The following is an 18,541-nucleotide window of genomic DNA, read 5'->3' as shown; positions in this document are numbered from 1 at the left end:
ACGAGGTCAGGAGATCGAGACCATCCTGGCTAACATGGTGAAACCCTGTCTCTACTAAAAATACAAAAAATTAGCCGGGTGTGGTGGTGGGCACCTGTAGTCCCAGCTAGTCAGGAGGCTGAGGCAGGAGAATGGCATGAAAGCTCCCAGGAGGCGGAGCTTGCAGTGAGCCGAGATCGCGCCACTGCATTCCAGCCTGGGCGACAGAGCGAGACTTTGTCTCAAAAAAATAAAAAATAAAAAAAAATAAGACGACAGTGGGTCAAATCCTATGTGGCACAGGGCAATATTTTGTCTGGTCAAAATATCTCTGAGATTCTTCAGGAAAATACTGCATGGAGCTCAGTGTGGGTCAGTTTTCCCACAGCACTGATGCACTGAGGTTCCTTTGGTCAAGCACCAAAAGGAGTTAGTCGGTTTGGACACAGAGGTTACATGATACAAGAAAACACACTCTCAAAACCAGAGTCTCAGTCAGGGCAGGGAGATACGTACACCCTATGAGGGACGAGGCTCCAGAACTGCAGACAGCTAAGGGAACTCCAGATCTGTCTCCCATCTCACACTCACTGCAGGGCAGATTCCCACTGAGGAAATGATGGAACTTTCTACTCCATTTAAACAACAATAATAATACTTGTTGTTATTATTTTAATAGACCGTGGATATCTGAACTCATGTAACTTAAAAACCTACACGGTGCAATATCACATAGGGTGCAAATTAAAACACAGCATTAATAACAACACCCTACTAAGAAGTCTTTTCTAGTCTTCAGCACTTAGCAAATCCACTATGTACTGAGCACAATGCCATGACACAGGTTCGGCGGGATTTGAGAGGCAACATGAGCACATGTCCTTTTCTTGTTACTCTTCTTGGGTAGCTCACAGCAATGCCTTCCACAAGTGGCCACCTTGTGGGGTGGTTGTTATACCATGAAACTGACAGGTGTCACCAATCACCTAATGGGCCTTATTTTCTGGGAGCATGTGCACATGTAACTTATTTTCTAAGGGGATGCCCTCTGGCTAAGAAAGGCACAAAGCTGCGATTCTAAGGAAGGTATCTGTCAAGAGCTGGGCTTCAGGTGTATGTGTCCACCACTAACTTTCTCCGTAAACCTCATATTTATGAGATGTGGAATATGGAGAGAAAAGCAGAACTTTAAAAAATAGGAGCTTTAAAGAGCCTATAGAGAGACCCACCATTCTTCTTAAGGGCAAGCAAAAATCCACTTCAGTAAAACACTGGGAAGGGCACAGAAGAGGGTGTCGCCCAAACCACTGACAGGCCTAACCTCCACATCTTAGACTTGGGAGCCTTTTCACTGAACATCTTAGGGCGCCATAAGTGAGTCCAGGATACATATACACTTAAGAAACTGTATAGGCTGGGCGTAGTGGCTCACTCCTGTAATCCCAGCATTTTGGGAGGCCGAGGTGGGCAGATGACAAGGTCAAGAGATCAAGACCATCCTGGCTAACATGGTGAAACGCCATCTCTTAAAAATACAAAAATTAGCTGGGCGTGGTGGTGCACGCCTGTAGTCCCAGCTACTCAGGAGGCTGAGGCAGGAGAATCGCTTGAACCCAGGAGGCAGAGGTTGCAGTGAGCCGAGATCATGCCACTGCACTCCAGCCTGGGCGACAGAGCAAGCCTCCATCCTGCCCTCAACCAAAAAAAGAAACTGTGTAAGAAATAATCTCCACAGAAAATGTTCCCCAATCCTTCCTATCTATGCTAATACTTACTTGATTTTGTATTCTTGTTCTCTATTTGGTGTCCATCACTGGCAAGACATTGGCATGTTTTGTTTTATAAAAATTTGATCTGGTATACAGGCCACCAATATGTTGCGTTCAGTCAGAAGTTTGGAAATTTCTAGGCAAATGGCAGGATTATAAACCTCTCTAAGGTGAGTGGAGAATGGTGGACCTCAGCCTTCAGTGTGCATTAGAATCACCTTGAGGGTTTGTTAAGTAAAACACAGATGGCTGGGCCCACCCTCGCCAGTTGATTTAGCAGATCTGGAATGGGAACAGAACAACTGCATTTCCTGAGTTCTTATGTGATGCTGATGCTCCCGGACTGAGGATTATACTTTGAGAACCCCTGTGAAGGGCAGACCCAAGAAGGGTATTTTCCAGGCAGAGACAATCAGAAGCTAATTCTTTCGAAGACTCGGCTCCCGCAGCTGTTCTCTGCACAAATCTTGGCAAAGTCTTTGCCAATACACATTTTGTCTTTTCTTTCCTGTGGACCTCAGGCATATAGATTTGGATTGACCATAATCTTTGGTTTGCGGCCCACTCTCACCAGTGGTTATGTATGACCATCTGTTCGTTCATTCATTTTTAATAACACCAATCAAAATAAAAGCTAGGACCTTGAAAATAACCTACACCTAACTACATGGAACCTATACATCATCTATCCTACCTCCCAATATATGAGTTCACCAGCTAAGCAGTTAACCATCTTTCTCTTACTTTTCTTTTTACACTTTTATTAGATCTATAAACTACGGTACAATCATACAGTGGAACACTTAACATCAGTCAAGACAAACAATCTCCAACAACAAACAAGAATACAGGTGAATCACAGCAACATAATACTAAGTGAAAAAAGGAAAGATTACATACAGATGATATCAGTTTATAACATTAGAAATATATATTCTTTCGGATGCCTTAAAACAGATGTGCATTTTAAATCTTAGTATTTCTAATCACTGAAGAAATACTAAAAAAGGAGTCCACGAGTAAAGAAGTGTACCCGCTCAGTTTTAACAAGGGAGGACATGACCTTACCCCATTGTGTCATCCTCAGACTCCCTAACAAAGCTCGTCCTCCAGCTGCATCCTTCAGCTTCCACGAAACAGCCCCAAATCAAGAGCCCAGACACAAGGAGGCAATTCACGAAAAAGGAAACGAAGCAGTAAACAAACATGAGGGGGGAAAACGTGAACTCTGCTCACAATCAGAGAAATGCAAATGAAAGCATTTTGGGAGGCTGTCATTCTATGACTAGCAAATTAGCAAAAATGGAAAAAAAAATAGGGCAGCAGTTGTGATGCCTGTGAATGTCTGTGATAGTACAGTAAAACTGTAAAACCGACAGGCACAGACAATGATGTCAGCAATGTAAACTAAAAAACAAACAAACAGCTGCATGCTGAGGTGTAACGCACACCTGTGCAGACATCCCAATCTGCGGAGTTTATCCCAAAGAAGTCATTCAAGGGAAAGAAACAACCTGGACTGCCCCAACAAGGCAGCGCCTCAGAAAACCACAGCAGGGCAACGTGACGGTATGTCATACAGTTGGGGTATATTACAGTTTCGAAGAGAAATGTATAGATGATATTTAATTCAGGAACAATACAAAATACAAAATGGTAGGTGTGTTGTAGTTAAAGCCATGCAAACACGGGTACCTACCTGTACAAGGACCGCAAGGCCCAGTGCAAAAACATAGCTATTGTGTTTGGAAGTGGGGACGGATGTGGCTTTCTGCCTTTCAGTGTGTTAGTGCGTTCCGTCACTGCAGTTTGGTGTCGCAATTATCTTTTTAGAGCTTGAGAGGTTCCTACCTTGAGAACTTTCACAGCTTTCCTCATCACTGTTGTCTTGACAGTTATTCTGGCCATCGCAGATGAAGCTCTTGTCAATACAGAGGCCGTTTTTGCAGTGGTAGCGGGCGGTGGAGCAAAGCAGAGGGTTTGCTGCTGCGGAGGGAAAACATAGCACATTACCAGGGAGGCCAGCAAGTCCCCTTGGGGACCGTGGAACTTCTTCCAGCCTGGGGTGTGTCCCGCTCAGGAAGCAGTAAGCTTATCTTCTAAGCTGGCACACTCAAAGCCCATCCTGGAAGACTGGCCAGCCAAACTTGAACACAAGACTTACTCTGCTTCATTCTAAAACTTCTTGGGGGTCTTTGGAGAGCTCTGCCACTCCAGTTAAGTCAGTCTGCTTAATAACTGAATATTTATGCCTTTCAACACCAGCAACAGGAATCTCTCTGAGATGTACTGAATCTTGCGTTAGTCAACATTTACCTTTTTTGGTGACAGCACAGGGTCATTCTTAGGAACATTACTTTTTAGACCAGGCTATAATACAGGGTTGCCTTTGGCTCCTTTTTAGAACTTTCTAGTCTCTTTTTAAACTATCCTAAGCTGTTGTGCTTTTGGAATTCTTTTACATTTTTTTTCTATTTTTGTTTTTTTATTTATGCAAATTTTGTTACATATACATAAGGCATGATGTGATCAATTTTGTTACATATACATAAGGCATGATGTGATCAAGTCAGGGTATTCAGGTGTCCATTACCCAAATGCAGTACTTTTTTGTTAAGTATATTCACCCTACTCTGGTTTCTTTTTATCTCACTGTATGTTTGTATCCTTTAATCCACTTCTCTTCATCTCTTTGTCGTCCTCCCTTCCCCCTACTCATCCTTCCAAGTCTCTGGTCTCTGTTATCTATTTTGCCACTCTCCACTCCCACGCTCTCAATGCCTCACCTGAAATGGTCAACTTGAAGGCTGGCCAGCAGACACTGAGGGGTCTGGGCAAAACCTGAACCTTATGCACATATCCTGGAGGAGGCAAGAGTGAATGGCTGGTAGCGTAAGAGACACACGGAGCAAAGCCAGGACAGAAGGAGTAGCTGGAGCAGGGACCGACACACCTCTGCCACTGCGGAAGCAATGACATGGTCTGATCCCACAGCTGTGTAGGGTGCTTCCAGTTCTCTAACAACACAGCAGCCTTTTAATTCCTCACTTATTCTTTGTGACTCACTAAGGTAAACTGAGTAGCCTCAATTTCTTCTTTGCAATCAAAAATGCCCATGAACCTAGTTGGTCAGTGACCACTTTCTGAGCAGCTCCTCCATGAGGCTCCTATTCTGGGCACTTTCTGAGACTTCAAAAGAAATGACAGATCTGCGCCCTCCCCTTAAGAAGTGTGACAACTGGCCAGTACAAGGTCAGCACAAAACTATTTAACAACACAACAGCAAATCTCCACAGAAAACCAGTAGTTCTATAGTACAATTTACTTGCAGTATGATTCAAACAAGGTTCATTCCAGGGCTCTGTTTTCAATAACTGAATCAGCCAAGTAGAAATGACTCCAATCCCAGCTCTGCCACTTATAATCTTGAGCAAATGACTTCACTTCTCTGAGTCTCAGCTGCTTTATCTGTGAACAGGACCCTCTACATGATTTGTGAGGTCCAGTGCCTACTGAAAATGTGGGATCTGCTGTCAAAAATTATTTTAAAAACTCAAGATGGCAAGAACAGAACATAAAACCAAGCATGGTCCCCTTCTCAGCTAAGCACTGGCTCTGTATGGCTATGCCAGCCACAGACCAAGAAGCTGATCCTGCTACTTACAGCATTAATCTGAGCATCAAATGATATCCGTGGGAAAATGTACAGTGCCCAGTCTGACATGTGGCACAGGCTCAGGGAATGTTATACTCGTTCCCCTCATTATGTAAATCTCGGTCCTGCACAGTGTGGTCCTTCCATGAGGAGCAACATCTGTAATGATGAAGAGGGGTCATCCCGGACCTCGGGGAATGAACTGAGTCAGCACCCGCATTGCATGTGGTGGGTATAGCACCAGAATGGATGCCAGGCCCAGCACAGAACATTGCTACGTTGCTACAGGATCAGAGCCACACCAGCTCCAGCGTCTCTCTGCGGTCCTCAACAGCAAGATGGCAGTTGTAATCTGTCTTCTCCCTACACTTCACTGAGCTATTGTGAACACACAGAGATGACAGCTGCACGGACTTGGTTAACTTCACAGCACTATCTAAATCTGAGGAACTGAAGACTTTCTTATTTTAACTATTCAATTCCAAAAGTTTGATCCGAAAGGTCAGAAGAGGTGGGGGAAATGGAGGAAGCCAGTGCTTTCAGTGTTGAGGATGATGGACCAATGACGCAAAGTCAAACAAAAGTGGTCTGGCCTGAAAATTGAAGTTTTAATTATTGACATCGCTGTGGGACAGAGAATGGCTCAACTGGATCAAGCCAAAACCAAAGTCTGACTTCAGCCAAAACCAAGATGGAAAAATCCGAAACCACAAATCACGTTTGGTTTTTGTTCCAAGGCAGCTCTCCAAACCCTTGTGTCCATCAACATCCCACCATGGTGACCTTCAGCTTCTCTAGGACCTTGTGGGTCACATCTATGCAACCAAAACATCAGTAACTATCAGCTCACTCAGACAGCCTGGGAAAGGCATTCTAAGTGCTCCAAGATGCGGTGTTCACAAGTTTATGTAAACCTCCTGACGGAGAAAGCTGTGCAGAGTCATCCTTGCTGAAACCAATGTCATCTACTTACTTTTCCTTCAGTCTCAGACCCTTTCAAACTCTCAAAGTTTCCAAGGAAAAAAGTCACATACATGTATATGTCTACATACATATTACATGTCTATTATAAGTATGTGTACGTATGTTTAAAAACCAAGTCACAGATTGGTTTTAATGAATATAACCCAAAATATTAGTAGCCAGAATATGTAAAGAACTCTCAAAAATCAAAAAGGAAAAGACAACTCAATAGAAAAAAAGGGCCAAGGATGTAAATCAGGCAACCGACATAGGAGGAATAGCAAATGGTCAGTAAAAATGTGAAGTAATGTATACTGTCACTGGTGATGACGTGCCACTATGCCTGAGACTTCCCACACTCAAGGTCTTAAAGTACCAGGTCATTGGCAAGAACGTGGAGGGAGAGCAAGTCTCATAAACTATAAGCGGGGGTGTAAATTGGTACGTCCACCTGGGAGGTCCATTCAGTAACAGTAAACCCTATGGTGCACATAGCATGGCCCAGTAATTTCACTTCCAGCTATATACTCTTCTCTAGAGAGACTCTGTTTTCTTCCCTTTTAAGAAACAGGGTCTCAGTCATCGACTGCAGTGCAGTGGTGTAATCACACCTCACTGTAGCCTTAAACTCCTGAGCTCAAGCGATCCTCCCACCTCAGCCTCCTGAGTAGCCAGGACTACAGGCATATACCACCATGCCTGGCTAATTATTTAATGTTTTGTAGAGACAGGGTTCTTGCTGTGTAGCTCAGGTTGGTCTCAAATCTCCTGGCCTCAAGCAATCCTCCCACCTCAGTCTCCCAAAGTGTTACGATTAAGGTGTGAACCACTGCAGGACTCTTGAAGAAACAAAAATGTTTACTGAAATCATTATTTGTAAAATTAAAAAATCAGAAAGGACTCAAATGGGCCAGACACAGTGGCTCACGCCTGTAATCCCAGCACTTTGAGAGATTGAGGTGGGTGGATCATTTGAGGTCAGGAGTTCAAGACCAGCCTGGCCAACATGGTGAAACCCTGTCTCTACTAAAAATACAAAAATTAGCTAGGTGGTAGTGGCGCACACCTGTAATCCCAGCTACTTGGGAGGCTGAGACAGGAGTATTGCTTGAGCCTGAGAGGCAGAGGTTGAAGTGAGCTGAGTCTGAGCCACTGCACTCCAGTCTGGGTGACAGAGTGAGACCCTGTCAAGAAAGAACGAACGAACGAACGAAAGAAAGAACGAAAGAATGAAAGGAAGGAAGGAAGGAGGAAAGAAAAGGAAGTGGCTCAAATGTTTACTTACAAGAGAACAGATACAATGTGTTATACTGTTACAACGCTAGGACTGGCTAACTGCTCCTATCAAGGGCCAGATAGTAAATATTGTAGGTTTTGGTAGCTGTTTGGTCTTTTGTCTCTGTTGTAATGACTCAACTTGGCCATTGTGCTGCAAAGCAGCCATAGGCAATTTGTAAATGAAGGGCATACTATATTCCAATACAACTTTATGTACAAAAGCTGGTATTAGGCAAAATAGGGCCATAGTGCGTCAACTGATGCTGTATTGTAGTGAAAAATGAATGAACTGGTGTCAAGATGGCTAAATCCTACAAATACAATGGTGAGGGAGAAAAGCAAGCAGTGATGGTACCAGGAAGCAGACAAATGCCTGGGCAGACAGGGGTGGGTCCCCAGTGAAACCCCACCTCCAAGCCAAAGACAGTTTAAAGCCTGAAAGCCAAGCTACAAGTCAAATCCATGGACCAGATTGAGAAACTGCCTTCCTGTTTGGTGCACTTTCCTCTGATGGATCCCCACCATCACTTATTTTACATATACCTACCCTTTCCTAATTGGTTTTCTACACTGTCATGCCCACCTTTGAGTGGTGTCTTCACTTTAACCTTTTTTGCATAGTCACAAACCAATCAGCATGGACTCCCCATTCTGAGTCCATAAAAAGCCCTGGACCCAGACACACTGGGAGAGAAAACCACCCCTGCCTTCCCTCTCAACTAAGAGCTGTTCTATCACTCAATAAAATTTTTCTCCATCCCCACTCACCCTTTGAATTCTCAGCATATCCTCATTCTTCTTGGACGTGGGACAAGAGCTCAGGAACTACTGAACATGGGTACAACCTATAACACGGGCGGGCTGAATGGGCAGGGTGCCTCCAGCAGCAAACCTGGGGTGGAGTAAGGCCCAGGCGGGGTGGGGAGCGTCACTGCCTGTGGAGGTACCCAACTGGCAAAGTGGCCCACAAAAATCCTGTGTCAGTAGTAGGTTATGTCCTGTACTATATACCATTCATACGAAGTCACCCACGCAAGAGAATGCTACTTATCATAGCAGGATTAAAAAATACACATACGGAAAGAAAAAAAAACTTGAATGGGAATGAACAACCCCAAGTCCAGGGCAATGGATGCCTCTGCAGAGAAGAGAAGATCCCAAAGGGATATGGCTGGAGATTTCTAATTATATTTGGTAATATTTTATTATTTTAAAACTCTGAAGCAAATACAGCAACATGGTGATACATTTTTGAAACTGGATGTTGGGGATGCGGGTGTTCATTTTACTTTACTTTTCCTTTTCAGTATGTTTGAGAAACCTCACTAAACATTTTTGAACGTCTAGTCTAGCAGAAATGTTTCAGTGAGCATTCACTTTCCTTCCCTTTTACTCTCCCATCATAAAGTTCTCCCTGGTCCACAAACACCTCTTAATATTTAGTATCTTTCACACTCAGGGGCATAGTTGCTCAAGAGACATAGCTATATCCTTGTATACAACCACACCTAGCATTCCTCCTTGTCAATGACTCCTCATAAAACACAGTGTAATCTCCCCCATCCTTTGCAGGGCAGAAAAGCAGAAGTAGAGGATGGTAGAGGAACACAGCACAAACCCAGCAGCAAGCTAGAGAAAAACACCTCCCAACCATCAAAATATACATCGCAATGTTCAAGGAAAAGGCCTCAGGCCATTACCTCTCTCAGGGTCTACTATGCCTTCTCCATTTATGTAAATTCCAACAAGTTCTGCATACCAGCTCCCAAAGACAAAGCAAATAAAAAGGGAGAGGGGATGTCACTTGCTGCCTTGTAGACAAACTGGCAGCAAGAAATAAAAACTGACAACCAGAGAAGGGGACAGAAAAGCTCTAAAAAACAACCTCAAGAATTCCAAAAGCTAAAAATTTAATCACATGGCAGTAGAGTGGAAAAACAGATAACAGAGACTGGGAAGGGTGAGTAGGGGGAAGGGAGGAAGATAAAGAGATGAAGAGAAGTGGGTTAAAGGATACAAACATACAGTGAGATACAAGGAAACCAGAGTCGGGTGAATATACTTAACAAAAGTGTACTGCACTTGAGTAATGGACACCTAAATACTCTGACTTGATCACATCATGCGTTATGTGTATGTAGCAAAATTTCTCCTGTACTCCATATATATGCATACATTTAAAAAATAAAAATAAAGGTATTTTAAAAAGAATTCCAAAAGCACAACAGCCTAGGATAGTTCAAAAAGAGATTAGAAAGTTTTAAAAAGGAGCCAAAGGCAGCCCTGTATTATAGCCTGGTCTAAAAATTAATGTTCCTAAGAATGACCCTGTGCTACTGCCAAAAAAGGTACATTTTGACAAAGCCAAGATTGGATACATCTCAGAGAGATTCCTGTTGATGGTGTTGAAAGGCATAAATATTCAGTTATTAAGCAGACTGACTTAACCGGAGTGGCAGATCTCTCCAAAGACCCCAGACAGCTCAGATTTCACTACATTTCTTCCAAAGCCTCTGCAGCTATTTACTTGGCTCAGCCAGATTTCAGAATGACTGTATTTGGGACTATGGTGGACAAGTCTTAGGGGTTTCTGTGGTCCCATGGGGCCTGGTCCGGGACCCTGGAAATAGTAAATGCTCAATGAACAGATCATAAATGGACCAGGAAACATTTCATCCTCTGGGATGTTATGTTTCAGTATCTTTTAGCCATATTTAATGTGCTCCCAATGTTTGTTTTCTTTGTCCTTGTTGCGGCTTACCAGTCACTGAGAAATGTATTATGTTACTCAGTTAACTGGGGAGAGGAACATTGTATTTTACAATATTTATTTCACTAGGGGTAGAGAAAATTGTCTGCAGAGTCAACTTCAAAAACTGAATCATAGGCTCAAAAGCTCCTTGGTTATTATTACCCAAAAAAACCACAGGGTTCTAAAGCTCTATTTCCCAAGCCACAATACTCAGGAAAAAGAACTTCTCTCTCTCTGGCAGAGGGAGGGGAGCGAGGCAGGAGTGAAGGGAACCGCTTAGTGGTTAATTAAACTGGCAGGGTTTACTTCAACCACATCTAAAAGATAGGACCGAGGGACCACTGTGGTCTCCCAAAAGCAACTGACTAGCTTCAAGACAGGAAATGAAGCAATCTGTCTACAGTGGGACTTAGGAAATATACTCTTTAACTCATTTAAAGTCTGCGAAGTCGGCTCCTCTCCTACCTCAAAGGGTCTTGACAAAACACATAAATGAGAAACTCCTTGTCATTAGCCCCCACAATTCCCATCGGCTCCTCCAGCCTGCGGTGGTCACCACTCACTTCCCAACCTCACAGCCTCCACACGGTCCTTGTATTACCAGCCCCAATTTCCCTGGAAACCAGGCAATTGAGGGAGAGGGAGCTGCACCGAGACTTTCTCTTCTCCAGGATAGAGGGCGCCTGGCTCCAGGAAACCAGAGCCCACCGAAGCAGTCTCCCTGCAAATCATCCCGGCAACAAGTCCTGCACCCTTTGTGACTTGGAAAATGCTTGCTGCCTTGACCTCAGCTTGCCTATGGACACCTGTGAGTTCCTCCTTCCAAAGTCTGCTCAACAGGTCCTGTGGGCCTCTCCCGGCCCCAAGGCTACCAGGTCCCCCAGCCTCAGCAGCCTTTCCCCCTCCAAGACAGAACATAGCCTATGTGCAGCCGCATTTTGCACATGGAACTTCTTCTGTGTCTGCAGGAGAGGAAAGGGCCGCCACTCTGGGCAAGCAGGCAAGAGGCAAAAATATTTCAGTCTTGCTTCCCTTTTTCTCAGGCTCTAAGGACTCAGAGGATTTTAATTTTCAAAACCCCTCTAGAGTCAGTGCAAGGGGCCACTGGCAGAACTCAGAGTCACTGCTAATGGCAGTCTGTTTCTTCCTCATCAGTAAAGGCTTCCTGGACATGGTTATCTCCTGTCCAACACACAACCCTGCCTTTTCCAGGGAACAAGTCCAGTATCACCACTTCAATTACCACCTTTCTGTGGATAGCTCCCTAAACCTTCCCCCAGAAACAAACATCTTTCTCCTGCTGCCTCATGGGTTCCTCTGCCTGAATACCCTCTCACCTCAAACTCTGCGTATCTGAAACTGACATTCTCCCCTCTGCTCCTAACCTCTCCCTCTTCCTGTGGTCTTACTGCCAAGAGAGTGCCACCATGTCCCAGTTCCCCAGTCTCCAGTCATGTGACCTTCTTCCTCTCCTCATCCTGCATCAGCTCAGTATCAACTGCTTCTGAGTATAATATATAACCTTTTATAATCTCAACTTTTTATGATCTGCCCCAGCTGACAATTCCAAGCACACATTTTGCTGTAGTGGTTAGAAGTGAAGGTGTGAAGTCCACCTGGGCTCAAATTTCAGCCTACCACTTCACCAGCTCTATGATGTTGGAAAAATTATTCAACTTCTCCAAGCCTCAATGTCCTCATCTGTAAAGTGAGGATAAAAACAATGTCCTGTTATAAACTTTTATAAAAATTAAACTAGTAAAGCATGGAAAATAGCATGTGGGCCACAGTAGGTGCTCAATAAATGTTTTTATAATAATTATTAGCCAGGCATGATGGCTCAAGCCTGTAGTCCCAGCACTTCAGGTTGCTGGAGTGAGAGGACAGCTTGGGGCTAGGAGTTCGAGACCATTCAAGGCAGCATAGCAAGATCCCTTCTCTTAAAAAAAAAAAAAGAAAAAAAAAAAAGTTTAAAGATTAGCCAGGCAAGGTAGCATGCACCTGTATTTCTATCTACTTAAGAGGCTGAGATGGGAGTATCAATTGAACCCAGGTGTTTAAGGTACAGTGAGCTATGACTGTACCATTGCATTCTAGCCTGGGCAACAGAGCAAAACCCTGTCTCTAAAAAATATGTATTGGACAAAAATTAGCTGGGCGTGGTGGCACGCACCTATGATCCCAGCTACTCAGGAGTCTGAGACAAGAAAATTGCTTGAACCCAGGAGGTAGAGGTTGCAGTGAGCCGAGATCGTGCCACTGCACTCCAACCTGGCGACAGAGCAAGACTCCATTAAAAAAAAAAAAATGTATTGGGAACATTCATATAACATTCATATGACAGTTCATATAACATTCATCTAACAGCTAAAAGTTCAGGCTCTGTATTTATACTGCCTAGGTTGATATCTCAACTATGCCACTTACTAAGTGTGTGAGTATGGGCAAGTTACTTATCCTTTCTATGTCTCTGTTCCCTTATCTATGAAACGGAGGTAATAATACTAGCTACCTAAAATGAGATCATCCACGTAAAGCATGTAGAAACAGGCCATATACAAGGTAAGTGCTCAGTAACTGTCAGCCAAGCAGTTCATGTGCCCTGAAAGTCTGTATACTATACAGGCAAGTCAATACGCCATTATGAGAAAGCATGAGAAGTACCATTTACTCAGTATAATGTTTGTCGCTTGCTAAGGCTGAGCCTGACAATATACGTGGCACTGGGAATATAGCGGTGAGCCACACTATAATACCATCTCATGGCTGTCACAGTGTAATAGGGAAGACAGTAAGTGTGGAGAAGGATGAAGCAGGGGACAGAAACAGAGTGGGAGACTAGGGAGGAGAGGGGTCATTTTTCATAGGGTGGTTATGGAAGGCCTCTCTGATGAGGTGACATTTGTTTGAAGAAGGTCCCGTACGGTCTGAGAACACACCGGAGGATGACCCAGCCCAGCCTTAGCAAACCAGAAAGATTTCCAAAGGAAACCAGTCATATAAGAGTCTTCAAGGAGACCTTGATGATGTAGCTTTGGAGTACTGGGAGGAAAAATTCTCCAGTTGACACTTTTAGCTCGGCTAGTCTACCCAATAAAAGACACAGCTTTCTGAGGCTATAACTGATGAATTGGCTGAGGGGTGAAGAAGAAACGGGGACTCTCATCTGGATTGACATGAATAGAGCTACAGAAATATGCCAGCAGTGTGGAGCTCTGTGCACAAAAACACAGACATACTAACTAAATGATTCAGTGGTGCTCAGAATTCAGGCAAAAATTTGTCATCAGTGGAGAGATACAGTCCAGGACACAGTGGTTTTTCTGGGCACAACTACACTAGAAGCTGTAGCAGAAGATCATCAGCTTGACTCAATTTTCTATCGTGGTCCCCAGACACCCTGCCATTTCAGTTCTTGGCTGGAGTCCTCATCCTTACTGAATGAGGACTGGGGTGAGAGCCGTGCTGCCAGCCAACCCAGGGTTTCACCTCCAGCCCAGAGTGTGAGGACAGCAGAAGAAAGAGGCCAAACAGCAAAAAGCAGAAAGGAAAAACAGTCAAAGGGCAAAAATCTCAGCATTGTGAAGCTCTAAAAGAAAATACTGGTTTTGAGGGGCTGGGTATGGTAGCTCACACCTGTAATCCCAGCACTTTGGGAGGCCAAGGCAAGTAGTTGGCTTGAGCTCAGGAGTTCAAGACCAGCCTGGGCAACATGGCAAAACCCCATCTCTACCAATTTTTTTTTTTTTTTTAATTTGGCTGGGTGCAGTGGCTCATGCCTGTAATCCCAGTGCTTTGGGAGGCCAAGCAGGGTGGATTTCTTGAGGCTAGGAATTCGACACCAGCCTGGGTAACAAGGTAAAACTCTGACACTAGTAAAAATACAAAAAACATTTAGCCTGGTATGGTAGTGTGCGCCTGAAGTCCCAGATACCCTTGGGGGCTGAGGTGGAAGAATCACCTGAGCCTCGGAAGTCAAGGCTGCAGTGAGCTGTGTTCGTACTGCACTCCAGCCTAGATAACGAGAACAAGACCCTTTTCGGAAAAAAAAAAAAAGAATTATATATACTGGGTTTTTGCTTATCCTCACTCCTGAGTGCAAAATGAATGCTACACCTGGAAAACACATGTCTGCAAACCAAAGTTCTTTAAAAATATAACTCTCTAGTTATTTTTGTTAAAGTCAAGACATCACTAAACAGAACCACTTCTTTAACTTTTATTTATTTCTTCTCACCATTTCATTACGGAAAATTTCAAACATATACAAAAATAGAGACTGGTTTATTGAATTCCATGAGTTTAACAATTATCAACTCACTGACCATTTTGTTTCAATCCCTGATGGAATTGGCTTGAAGTGCATCCCAGATAGCACATAATCTCTTTCTATACTTCAGTATATATTTCTAAAAGATAAGGACTTTAAAAAATAGACAAAATACCATTCTTACACTTTAAAAATAAATAATAATGCCTTAATATCAAATATCAAACCACGATTTAAATTTCTCTATCTCCATTTTTTAACAGTTGATTTGTATGATCAGCATTCAGATATGGTCCACACACCACATTTGGTTAATTTGTCTTTTACTCTCTTTCAATCTGTAAGTTTCCTTTTCCTCTGTTTTTTCTTAGTTTATTTATGAATGAAACTGGGTCTTGAAGAATTTCCCACATTCTGTATCTAAAAGTATGCCCCTTCGTGGGGTCATTAACATATTCCCCCGTCCCTGAATTTCCAGTAAACTAATGGTTTGATTTAGAGGCTCGATCAGATTCAGGTGGGATATTTTTGGCAGCACGATCTCATAATGGTGATGTGTATTCCTTGGCACTGCATCAGACGACTGTCTTTTTGTGCTGCTGAAACTGGCTTATGGAAGTTCCTGCTCCAGGTCAGATGCAGTCATCACACCTCACTCCGGCTTTCCCACTGAATATCACTTAAAAACCTGAAGAGAATGCATGCAGTAGCTGCAAAGGGTAATCTGGAGCAGGCCAAATGGAGAATAAGACCAAAATTTAAACTATCACCAAAATGGTGCTGAGTTTACCGTATTTTCTCCCTTTTGGAGCCCCAGGAAACTGGAAAGAATCAGAGACACTAAGAAGAGAGAGGAGCTCAGAAAAGCTAACCCATAAAACTGTTAATGAACTCCTGGGATGATCCCCCCAAGCAGCATGCACATGGACCTGGTCCTAATCAGCACAACAAAGACTGAACTCACAAACTACTGGTAAGGGCACAGGCAGGACACATCCAAATAGCATTGCAAAAACCGCGTGAAAACGGCTGTAACCATAGCTCACCAAGGGCTGGTAGAAACCTGTGGCCTAACCTGCCTAGGTCTTTTACCTACTAAAACACATATATAAGCACTCTCTCTAGGCTTCAAGTAAGACCCACAGTGTCATACATAATAATCAAAATATCCAGAATATAATCCAAAATTATTTGTCATATTAAGAACCAAGAAAATCTCAATTCATTTGGGTTAAGACAATCAACAGAGAAATGCCAAGAGGACACAGATGTTGAAGTTATACGATGAAGATTTTATAGCAGGTATTACATAAATACTCCAATAAGCAATCACACACACTCTCAAAACAAATGGAAAAATAGAAAGTCTCAGCAAAGAAAGAGAAGATATAAAGAAAACCAAAAAGAAATTTCAAAATAGAAAGACACGGTAACTGAAATTTAAACAACTAAAAAAAACAAAACAAAACACTATATAGGCTTGAAAGCAGACTGGGGATGACAGATGAAAGCATAAGTGAACTTGATGACAGATTAATAGAAACTGTCCAATATGAACAATGAAAAGAAAAAGGAGTGATAAAAAATGAACAGAGTTCTGGTGTGGTGGCTCACGCCTGTAATCCCAGCACTTCGGGAGGCTGAGGCGGGCGCATCACTTGAGCTCAGGAGTTTAAAACCAACCTGGGCAACATATTAAAACCCACCTCTACAAAAATTACAAAAAAAAAAAAAAAATTGCCAGGCATGGTGCTGCATGCCTGCGGTCCCAGCTCCTCAGGAGGCTGAGGAGGGAGGTTCACTGGAGCTCAGGAAGTTGAGGCTGCAGTGAGCCATGATTGCATCACTGCACTCTAGCCTGGGTGATGGAGTGAAACCCTCGCCCACCCCAAAAATATAAAAAAAATAAAAACCCACAGAGCCTCAGGGACTTGTGGGACAATAAAAACAGATTTAACATTATTGTCATTAGACTCCCATAAAGAAAGGAGGAAACGTACAGTACTTTAAAAATATTTGAAGAACTAATAGCTGAACATGTATAGCAAAAGACAAAAATCTACAGATTCAAATAGCTCAGAGAACCCTAACAGGATAAACTCAAAGAAATCTATACCCAGACACGCTATGATCTAACTGCTGAAAACTAAAAACAAAAAAAAACTTCAAAGCAGCTGAAGAAAAATGATGTATAATCTATGGGGAAACAACTTGAATGACTGTAAATTTCTCTTCAGAAATCGTAAAAGCCAGATGGAAGTGGCATAGTTAAAGTGCTTACAGAAAAAAACTGTCAGCTCAGAATTCTATATGCAGTAAAAATACCCTTTAGGAATGAAGGTGAAATAAAGACATTCTCTGACGAAGGCAAGCTAATATAATTTGTTGCCAGCTTTAGAAGAATTGCTAAAGGAAGTTCTTCACAGAGGAGGGAAATGATACTAGAAGAAGACTTGGCAATATCAGGAATGAAGGAAGACTGATCAAATGATGAATATCTGGGTAAATACAATACGTTTGGAACTCTTCAAAATACTTTTGAATACTTAAAGCAAAAATTAAAACGCTGCCTTGTGGGGCGGCTAATGTACACAGATATACTATATAAGACAACTATACTCTAAAGTGACCTAGAGAGTGGCAAGGTTTCTTTAATACATTCTACTTGAAGTGAATCCACACTAATTCAGAGCTGTCTGTGAAAAGACTGACTGGTAGGTTCAGGAGTTTTCAGCCTGATCTCTCCATTATGAAGGCCCCATCAATTTTTTACCTAATGGTTTTAAGCAGTCATTGATGATCATTACCTAAATCCATTCTTCATTAGGAGTTACAAAATGAAGATACTCTAATTGGTTTATTCTTCTATTCACTGGTATTCTTCAATAAAAAATAACCTTTTAAAGTCAGATATCTGATTACTCTGAAATATAATTCACATAGGAGCAAGGGGATAAAGTTTGACTCATACTTTTATTTACCACTTTCCAAAACAGTGAGCTAGAATCACTATTTTGCTAACTAAAAAAAATTGTATTTACTTATTTATTTTTATCGAGATGGGGTCTTGCTATGTTACCCAGGCTAACCTTGAACTCCTGGGCTTAAGCAATCCTCCCATCTCACACTCTCGTGTGTGAGATGTGTACCACCTCGCCCGGCTTCAGAACCACTATTTTTAAATGGTAGCTTGGTAGCTATGTCAGAGGAAGATGCTGACTTAATCCTCATTGGCGTAGTTTGGAATGGGTACAATTTACTCATTTAGAAAATTAAAGACGAGACCAGGCATGGTGGCTCATGCCTATAATCCCAGCACTTTGGGAACCCAAGGTAGGAGGATTGTTTGAGCCCAGGAGTTCGAGACCAGCCTGGGCAACAGGGTGAAATGCCATCTCTACAAAAAAAAAAATTTTTTTTTAATCAGGTGGGCATGGTGGCATGCAACTGTGATCCCAGCTACTCAAAAGGCTGAGGTAGGAGGATTACTTGAGCCAAGGAGGTTGAGGCTGGAGTGAGCTGTGATGACACCACTTGCACTCCAGCCTGGGTGACAGAGCAAGACCTTGTCTCAAAAAAAAAAAAAAAAAAAAGAGAGAGAATGTGCTGTATTCAGGAGACCCATCTCATGTGCAGACACATATAGGCTCAAAGTAAAGGAATGGAGTAAGATCTACCAACAAACAGAAAACAAAAAAAGGCAGGGGTTGCAATCCTAGTCTCTGATAAAACAGACTTTAAACCAACAAACATCAAAAGAGACAAAGAGACATTACACAATGGTAAAGGGATCAATTCAACAAGAAGAGCTAACTATCCTAAATATATATGCACCCAATACAGGAGCACCCAGATTCATAAAGCAAGTCCTTAGA

The 18,541-nt window shown here is 42.8% G+C and overlaps 1 protein-coding gene across 1 annotated transcript in view; it reads right to left on the bottom strand.

Annotated features, from left to right (window-relative positions):
* The window catches only part of LDLRAD3 (low density lipoprotein receptor class A domain containing 3), a 321,164-nt gene that overhangs the window by 129,161 nt on the left and 173,462 nt on the right, over positions 1-18,541 (bottom strand). The window contains exon 4 of the mRNA XM_011940727.1: positions 3,600-3,734. Within this exon, the coding sequence (XP_011796117.1) occupies positions 3,600-3,734 (135 nt within the window). The remainder of the gene's footprint in view (positions 1-3,599; positions 3,735-18,541) is intronic.

Source organism: Colobus angolensis, unplaced genomic scaffold (genome assembly GCF_000951035.1).
Source record: "Colobus angolensis palliatus isolate OR3802 unplaced genomic scaffold, Cang.pa_1.0 Scaffold192, whole genome shotgun sequence".
Taxonomy (NCBI): Eukaryota; Metazoa; Chordata; class Mammalia; order Primates; family Cercopithecidae; genus Colobus; species Colobus angolensis.
This window is presented reverse-complemented; position numbering and strand designations above follow the sequence as displayed.